This window comes from Triticum dicoccoides, chromosome 7B (assembly GCF_002162155.2).
Source record: "Triticum dicoccoides isolate Atlit2015 ecotype Zavitan chromosome 7B, WEW_v2.0, whole genome shotgun sequence".
NCBI classification, from domain to species: domain Eukaryota; kingdom Viridiplantae; phylum Streptophyta; class Magnoliopsida; order Poales; family Poaceae; genus Triticum; species Triticum dicoccoides.
Window position 1 is genome coordinate 667,944,788 of NC_041393.1, and position 9,130 is coordinate 667,953,917.

Genomic DNA, 9,130 nt, shown 5'->3' on the forward strand with positions numbered 1-9,130 from the left:
CTTGAGAATTACAATGTCTACAATCGAACTCCTCAACATTATGGTCAATACGTGTCACTAGTGCACGTGTTGAACTACGGTAACTACCATGGAGATACCCTGGTATGATTTTTTACTATTACGACATTCGTGCATCCTTTTCCATACTTCTAAAACTAGTACATCATTGCTAACTACGAAGTTATTACTGTGTTTTTCAACAGATAATCCTGAATGATTGTGTGCCTCATCTGATGTATACGCACGGTCGCCTTGATGTTTTGAACATACAACCAGGTCGTCCTACGAATCACAACTGTCCATACCGGATTTCTAAAAGAAGTGGAGACATGACAATCAAAGAATGGAAAAAATGTATGGACAATCATAAGGAGCTTCTTGAAAGCAAAAGGAAGCGAAGCGCAAGAATTGGAGACTGGATGATATCCATTCTTCATAATGGAGAGTCAGGTTCTATATTATTTTATGCTATTTTATCTTAATTAAGTGTGTTTAGGTCTACCTGACACTGATGATGTGCTAAGAACAATTATGTAGGGTTGGGTTCGATGACTATGAGTATGATGATCGTATGACTTGTTATTAATAACAAGTAGAATTTGTATGATGATGCATGATTAGTAGGACTTGTTATTATATATGATGATGTATGATGCGAGCATGAAGAGTTATTATATATCAGCGGGTGAAATGAACATAGCAGTAGCGTTGGTAAACCAAGTACGAAGATAAGAGAGGACACTTCTCTCTATTAGCTAGCTAATAACAACCTAAATTAACCCCCAAAACCCCTAAACCAGCCACTTAAAAAAAACCTCAACTGCAGCCAGCTTCTGACGCGTGGATGCCTTTTCGTCCCGGTTTATGTCACCAACCGAGACCAAAGGCCCCCCTGCCTGGGCTGCCCGCAGCGGCCACGTGGATGCTCATCTGTCCCGGTTCGTGTAAGAACCGGGACTAAAGGGGGAGGCATTACTAACGACCTATTAGTCCCGGTTCAAGAACCGGGACTAAAGGCCCTTACGAACCGGGACTAAATGTCCTTACGAACCGGGACAAATGCCCCGTTTTCTACTAGTGTCAATGTAACTTCTACTTTTATCAAAGATTTCGGTTGTTCCTGTTTTTTCATCTTATATAATCTGACTATGGATAATTTTAGGCAAAAAATAAAGAAAGAAGATTTAGCTAATGCATTCGAAAAGATATGGATTTGATCATGATTGATGCAACCATGCGTGCATGTACGATAAATATGCATTTCAAGCTTGGCATATCACGGGTCAAGTTAACCCTTTTCTTTTGCGGGTGAAGTTAACACAATTTGGACAAACCTTTTATTCCTCATACACATACAATCCTTTTACAAATACATGAATCATGCATTTAGATACCATAACGAGATACACTGATCATGTGATCAATCACAAACTTATCAAGCATGCATGCACGAGCGAGGGAGCCCATGCAAACACCTAACATATAGTACCGGAACTGGAACATAGAAAATATACGCATGGTGCGTACGTATGAAATGCAAACTAGTTACGAATAAAAAAATGCATGTATAATATTCATCGATGGTGTTGGATGGATCAGATGGGGCAGGTGAAGTCGGAGGGGCACTTCTTGCCGCACTGGTTGAGGAGGAGGGTCAGGTCGATGGGCATGTTGAGCTTGATGCCGAGAATGTTGGCCCTGATGGCGATGCAGAGGCATACGGCAGCGTCGAGGTCGGCGAGCCCGCCTAGAAGCGGGCAGCACTCCTCGTTCGCTGGCACGCCGATCTTGAGCTTCAGCAGGTTCAGCACGTTGGCGCACACGCCCAGCTTCAGCGTGTTGATCGAGCAGCTGCCCCCGCCGGTCGATGGCACGGGCGGTGGGAGGATGGGCGGGGTAGGGACGACTGGTGGGCAGTAGGGTCCGCAGCCCTGGGCGGCCGCAAGGAGGACCAGGTTCAGGGCGAGGAAGAGGGCGAGCTTGGAGGGCGCCATTGCTACTGATCGATCTTACTTGTCTGTGGCTATGGCTAAGCTTGGCTTTGCTAGCTTGGGATGGTTTGCTTGGGTCGTCTGAGGTCGTATTTATAGGCCGGTCGTAGCGTGCAAGTGCATGCATGTCATTATCAGTCGAGCTAATTAGTTTTGACTCTTGCCGTAGTAATTTGCAAAATTTATGTGCAACCATTATTGTACTGGCATGTTACGTGTGTAACATCCATCATTGGAGCTTAATCTGTTCGCTAATGAACAAAAACCTGAGAGCTGGGCCATGAGGCTTTCCTTTAGTTTCCAAGAAGAGTACTCTTATATGCATGTTGTCTGCTCTGGGCATATATATATTTGATGGCTTTACAAGTGTAGCCATAATAACCTGGAGCATATATGGCATCAGACAAAGGATTATATCTGGCATGACAGCACTATGAGCTGGCTTAACCATGATCATCAGGGTCACGGGAGACACATATAGGAGTTGTATGGTTTTGATTCCATGTGTCTATTATATCTTTCCTACTCTGGTTTGTCATACTGGCTCGTTGGTACGGATGGACACGATACGTTCAACTTGATGTAATCTATCTATCTATCTATCTACATATCTATATATCTATCTATCTATCTACCTATACTAATTCTAGACTCTTAAGAAATTCTCACGTTAATTAGAAATTAGGAGCCATTAATCTGATGGGTCCAAATTATTATGGTCTAGATCAATCCTAGAAATCGATGAATGAATTTTTTTACTAGGCTCCGGATTGATCCATAAAATGTTGCATGTAATGCTAAAGATCCGTGTTGTACCATTTAAAAAAAGGTATGTACTATATGGGCAACAAGTCCAATATAGTTTTTTAAAAAGGCAAGTCCATTCTGGTCACGTAGCTAGGCAAAATACAATTTCCAATTCCTGCCTTGCCGTAACTAGCTTGATTAGATATGGTAAACAAATAGAACTCCTAATATTTCGCCCTCTCCCGAGGATTATCTGCCGCTCCACGCCAGCAAGGCTGATGTCTTCTGCTTCACGCTATTTTTTCTCATAAGATCGTCGTTCGTAAAGAGAAATCCCATAGATGGTGGATCATCTAAAGAAAAAGTCCTAGCAAGTCTGCCGAGGCCTAGCGAGCTTGCCGGCTTTGTCGTCCTCATGCCGCCATCATGCGTGTCAATGGGCGCCATCTATTGTGGCTTATGGTCCAAGTCATCACAAATCAATCTATTCAAAGGGCGATGAGGGCGGGTGCGGGGGCGACCAGAGGGGCGACCACGGGCGTGCCGCCATCGTCGGCCGGGGATCGAAGGCGGGTCGGCAGCCGGTTCTGGGCTTTGGCGGACTCCAATGAGGATGATGTGGACGAGGATGGGGATGGGAGCCCGGCGGCCTCCCCGTCGCCGCCGACCCCATCTGATCTCAGCTACGAGTTTTTCCATTCCGGCTACGACGAAGATGAAATGGCAAGGACGGTCGACAAAGTCTTGCCCCCCGACGATCCGGCCAGATTTGGACTTCATGCGGGAGAGAAGAAGGAAATGATAGGTCGCGTCGTTCATCGGAGAATGGCGGCGACGATGATCAGGCCATGGAAGGGCCTCGTGCCTAAGGTAAGTCTCCCAAACTTAACGCTTTTCGATATGATTCGTCCAGATTCGTGGATTACTATTACGAGAAGGAAAGCGCGCCGGGCAGTGCCTCGATCGGCGTGGTGGTGACCGCGGCTGCCACACCAGCGAACCCGGCGATCCAGATCACGGCAGCTCGTCAGGCGCGTTTGAATTCGCTCCTGGGCTTTAGTGGGCCGGTTATGTCTGAAACTTCACAAAAATTTGTTGGTCCGGGGACAGCTGGGTATGAGGCCCATGCTAGTCCGGTTTCTATCGATATTGAACGTGTCGTCGCATGCAATAGGTCGATCGATCTATCGACTTCACGTTCGTCCTCGCTGCGCGCTAGGGTTCATCGGCGAGGGAAGCCTGGCTTCCGTTCCTATGGTCTTGGCCGCGCTAAGCGAATTCCTCCCCTCGGGGCCATGACTGGCCGAGGGGCTAGTGTGCCGCCGGGGAAGAAGCTCGTTGTCCCGGCCGGGGCTGGCCGCACCGGGGGTGCGCCACCGCCGGCTTCTGGCAATGGTTGTGGAGCAGCGCCGCCGCTGGCTTCTGGCACTGGTCGTGGAGCAGCGGTACTGCCCTAGACCTCCGGTGGTCATCGGGACTGCGCAAAGGATTGCGGGGCGAGGAGGTGGTCACCCAGGGGCTCGACCGCCGGCATAGTGCCCGACGGCGGTGCCTGCTGTGGGTCGGGGTGGGACGGTTCATGGTCCTCGGCCGCCGGCGCAAGGCCCGCCTGTGGTTGCCGCTGCGGGGCGGGGTGGTGCGCATGGTCCGAGGCCGCCTCAGCCTGGGAACCAGGTCGTGATGCCCGGTCATCAGCCTCGGGCGGCTCCGCCGCCTCACTACGTCGTGAGGCCATCGCACAAACGGCATGGGCCGGTGTAGACGCATGCACCGCTGCCTCAAAACGTGGGTGCTGGAGGTGCTTCTGGACTGCCCCGAGGACAATGGGGTGACGATGGTTTCAATGCGTATGGTGATGGCCCACACCGTGGTTCGTCGTCGATGGGTGGTGTCCGCGGATATGCTTGGCAGAGTGATGGTACAGCGGAGAGACCTTTTCTCGGTCCTCCGGGTGGTTTTGTTGAGGGGGCGTCTAGCCCTGACTATCGGCAGCAGGGTGGATACAGTGGTCATCATGGTGGTCGAGGTGGTTGTTTCCATCTCCGAAAGCTTCCTCCGCCTGTTGTCGTCGAGCAGACAGCCGCCACCGGGGCTGCTGAGACGCCAGAACTGTCCGGTCAGGCTATGGATGTGGTGACGGCGCTCGCCAATGCTGAGATACTTGGGACTGAGACCACGGCGTCGGCCTCGGTGGAGGTGGCAGACATGGCTGACTCGGACAGAGCGTCCAAGTGGGCGCAAGAAGGAGAAAATGCTGTGCTATCGTTGAAGGAAATATGCCCTAGAGGCAATAATAAAGTTATTATTTATTTCCTTATTTCATGATAAATGTTTATTATTCATGCTAGAATTGTATTAACCGGAAACATAATACATGTGTGAATACATAGACAAACATAGTGTCACTAGTATGCCTCTACTTGACTAGCTCGTGAATCAAAGATGGTTAAGTTTCCTAGCCATAGACATGAGTTGTCATTTGATTAACGGGATCACATCATTAGGAGAATGATGTGATTGACATGACCCATTCTGTTAGCCTAGCACTTGATCTTTAGCATGTTGCTATTGCTTTCTTCATGACTTATACATGTTCCTGTAACTATGAGATTATGCAACTCCCGTTTGCTGGAGGAACACTTTGGGAGAACGATATACCACGGACCTCGAGGACTATCGGAAAGGTTACTAATAACCTAAGGGAGCTAGCAATTACTATCAACATGAAGTAAGTAGGGTGAATCTCGGGTTCAAAACCCAGAAGTGAAATGCCTACTAACTAAGTGGCATCACGAGATGCTTTCGAGAATAAAGGCCAGAATCTTCACACTGGGAACACAAAACATGGCTAGATTACTAGATGATCCCCTGAGACACCTAGGGTCATAATACCAGCTCCAACATATATGTCAAGGCAATAAAGTACCTCAACTCACCGATTAGTGTGGTTAATCTGGCCCAAAGGAACATCGAAACGGGTGGAAGGGATTTGCAAATGCATCCGACTATTTAGAAACCTGGGATGACTCGGACAGCATAACGGCTATAAATGCTCAGAAAGATTTGAGACATTCACAAAAATGGTGGCATAACCACTCGGAAGCACAATATCAAGGTTTGGAGATCAACAATTAACATACAGAAGTAATAGGAACTGAGACGAGGCTTAAGTCCAACAATCTTATAAGTCTACTGATTAGTAACACGTGATCCTGATAGAAAGATGAGAAGACCTAGTTCCTTAACCCCGTAGGAAAGATAAGATGACTCAGATCAGATGGGCATAAGGTATAAGGAGTAAAAAGAGCCTTACGTTCCATCCCACAATCAATTCCCTTATATAACTAAAGAATTTCTAGACTCAACTTCGACCAGTTGGGCTTGGTAATCCTACAGGCAGTCAAGCTCTGATACCAACGGTGTCAGGACCCCGACTCAATGTCACATCGATCTAGCCTGTAACACCTCATATCACTTTGCGGCCTCACGCACGGTATTCCCACGGGTGTCGCCTTACCTTTGCCCGGGACCGTTTGCGCCTTTTGGCTCACGTATATGATGATGTCGCTAGCATCCATATGATAAAGAGCCCGGGCTGACATGACTAGTCGTAAAACCCAAAGTGGCACAAACTTACAGGGACAGGCATCCATGACCCAACATCGAACGTGTCAGTCATCAGCGAGTGAATCCAGGCTGTAGCACTGGGCTAGCAGGACTCCGGTGAACCGGGCTGTAGCGGGCTAACAGGACTCCGGTATTCATCGCGTGACATTTCCCCGAAGGGACAGACACAGGAACGAAGAAGGACACATGCCGGCCAGCCTAAGTGTTCCGGAGCAGTAGCAAGCTACCATGGCTCAGTGGAAACACTAGGAGACATTTCCCGGTAAGAGAGGCTACCAAGGATAAACAACTAGGTTGTCAGATCCCACACATACCAAGCATTTCAATAACATACACACAATATGCTCGATATGTGCAAATACAACATGGCATCACAACATGACTCTACAACTCAAGTAGTTTATTCAATAGGCTCCGAGGAGCGAGATATTACAAACATGGGTCTCATGACCCAATATTCAGAGCATACAAGTCAAAGCACAAACGGAAGCTTAACATGTGTGAGTACAGACATCTATAAATGAAAAAGGCTGAGAAGCCTGACTATCTACCAGATCATGCCGAGGGCACAAGATCGTAGCTGAGGTAACAAGCTAAACGTCGAAGTCCACGTGGAACTACTAGTGAGACTAAGTCTCTCTGCAAAAACATAAATTAAGCAACGTGAGTACAAATGTACCCAGCAAGACTTACATCAGGACTAACTACATATGCATCATTATCAACAAAGGGGTGGTGGGGTTTAACTGCAGCAAGCCAGCTTTGACTCGGTGGCGATCCTAAACTACGACTGCAATGTAACTCTTTTGAGGTGGCGCACACGAGTCCACATATTCACCATATCAATACACCACTATGGATCCACTCCTGTCTCCCTACGAGAACGCCATCCATAGCACTCACGCTTATCTTGCGTATTTTAGAGTATCCACTTTCACTTGTCTATGAACTATGCAAGGGGTCCAAGTTTCCATATCCGAGGAATCCGGCTATTCGAATAGATAATGATAACCCTGCAGGGGTGTACTTCTTCACACACGCTTTCACCACTTATCGCCCTGTACACGTCATGTACCTCGGCAACCTTCAAGCGGAAGCCGGGCGAGGGAGTCGGCCACGACCTGCCTAACCGAACAAGTCTCTAGTCCAGGTTTATCGCCTATTCGGGTTCCATCCGCAAGGAGATCCGGCCGGGGTGTCGCTTACGGCCCCAAACGATGTGAGCAGGGTTCCCAAGCCCACCATCCGGGTGCCACTTGGTACACCGTGCCACTGTGCCTAGTCTGTCCCAAGCCCACCTGTACTGGGTGCCACTTGGTAGACTACTAACACTACCTACAAACACCAGAAACTAGTTGCAACTCCTGGACAGAGATCAAGTTGATTAATAAGTCGAGAGGGGCACTTAAGCATTCCAATGTGTGGTAGTAGCTGGTCATGGATCACAAACACAGAACTCAGTTCCTGAGGATGGCTGCAATGAGACAACCCACCATGTACTCCTACATGGCCTCTCACCGCTACCTTTACCAAATCGTGTTCACACACTTAGCTCTCAACGGTAGGACATGTTCACACACCTCTGGTTCATCCCCGATGAATCAGACCTGACTCAACTCTAAGCAGTAGCAGGCATGACAAACAAACATGAATGAGTAGGCACAACAGGGCTCAAACAACTCCTACTCATGCTAGTGGGTTTCATCTATTTACTGTGGCAATGACAGGTCATGCAGAGGATAAAGGGGTTCAACTACCGCAGCAAGTAACAGATGAATCGTTGTTGTCCTAATGCAGTAAAAGAGAGCAGGAGCGAGAGAGTGGGATTTTATCGGAATGAACAAGGGGGTTTTGCTTGCCTGGCACTTCTGAAGATAACATTGATTCTTCATCAGTGTCAACGATCACATCGTCGGTACAACGTCTACCGAGGGGGAACAACACCGGAAAACACAGAAGAAACACAATCAATGCAATGCACAATATGATGCATGATCATGACATGGCAAAATGAATGTGTTTTGGGCTAATGCATCTAGCAACAAGTTAAATGGGGTTGGTTTGAATATAAGATTCAAATTCAAACCCCATATGTGATTATTTAAATGCCATTCACTTGATTTGTGCTAAACAGTAGTGATAAGTTGTTCTAACATGCATGGAAATAGTACAGATGGATAGATTGGATTTTTCTGATCATTTTTCATATATAAATTATTTAATTTGGAGTTATGGTTGAATTTCTATGAATTATTAAAGTTTTAGCTATTTTCTAGAATTTATAAATCATTTCCTAATTTATTTTAATTCCAGAAAGGAATTATTGCGTCAGCATGACCTCATGCTAACCTCAGCAGGTCAACGGGCGCCGTCCAGGTCAAACTGACCTATGGGCCCCGCGTGTCAGTGTCTGGACTAACTAACCTAATTAAAATTAACCCTAACTAACTTGGTTACCCGGGCGGGGCCCGCATGTCAGTGAGTCAGTGGCTTAACTAAAATTAGTTATTAATTTAACCAAAAGTTAGCAGGGTCGGGCCCACCTGTCAGTGACCCTGGGGAAGTCAAACAGGGTCAAATCCCGGGTCAGTAGGGTAAATCCCGCCGGCGTCTCGACGCCGGCGAGGCCCGGGACGGTGGCGGCCGTCGGAAACATGCTACAGGGCACGGGCGAGGCCGTGCTTGGGCTCATTCGAGAGCCCTTGCTGGTGCGCATCGAACGGTGGTGGTGGCCGTGCCTGTGGTGGCCGGTACCGACGACGGCG

At 48.0% G+C, this 9,130-nt stretch overlaps 1 protein-coding gene across 1 annotated transcript; it reads right to left on the reverse strand.

The window, feature by feature from the left end:
• Positions 1 to 1,314: 1,314 nt before the first annotated feature.
• LOC119335696 (cortical cell-delineating protein-like) lies at positions 1,315 to 2,039 on the reverse strand. Its single transcript, XM_037607794.1, has one exon. It carries the CDS (start codon positions 1,992 to 1,994, stop codon positions 1,596 to 1,598), a length of 399 nt encoding a protein of 132 aa, XP_037463691.1. The 5' UTR covers positions 1,995 to 2,039; the 3' UTR covers positions 1,315 to 1,595.
• Between the last annotated feature and the right edge of the window lie 7,091 nt (positions 2,040 to 9,130).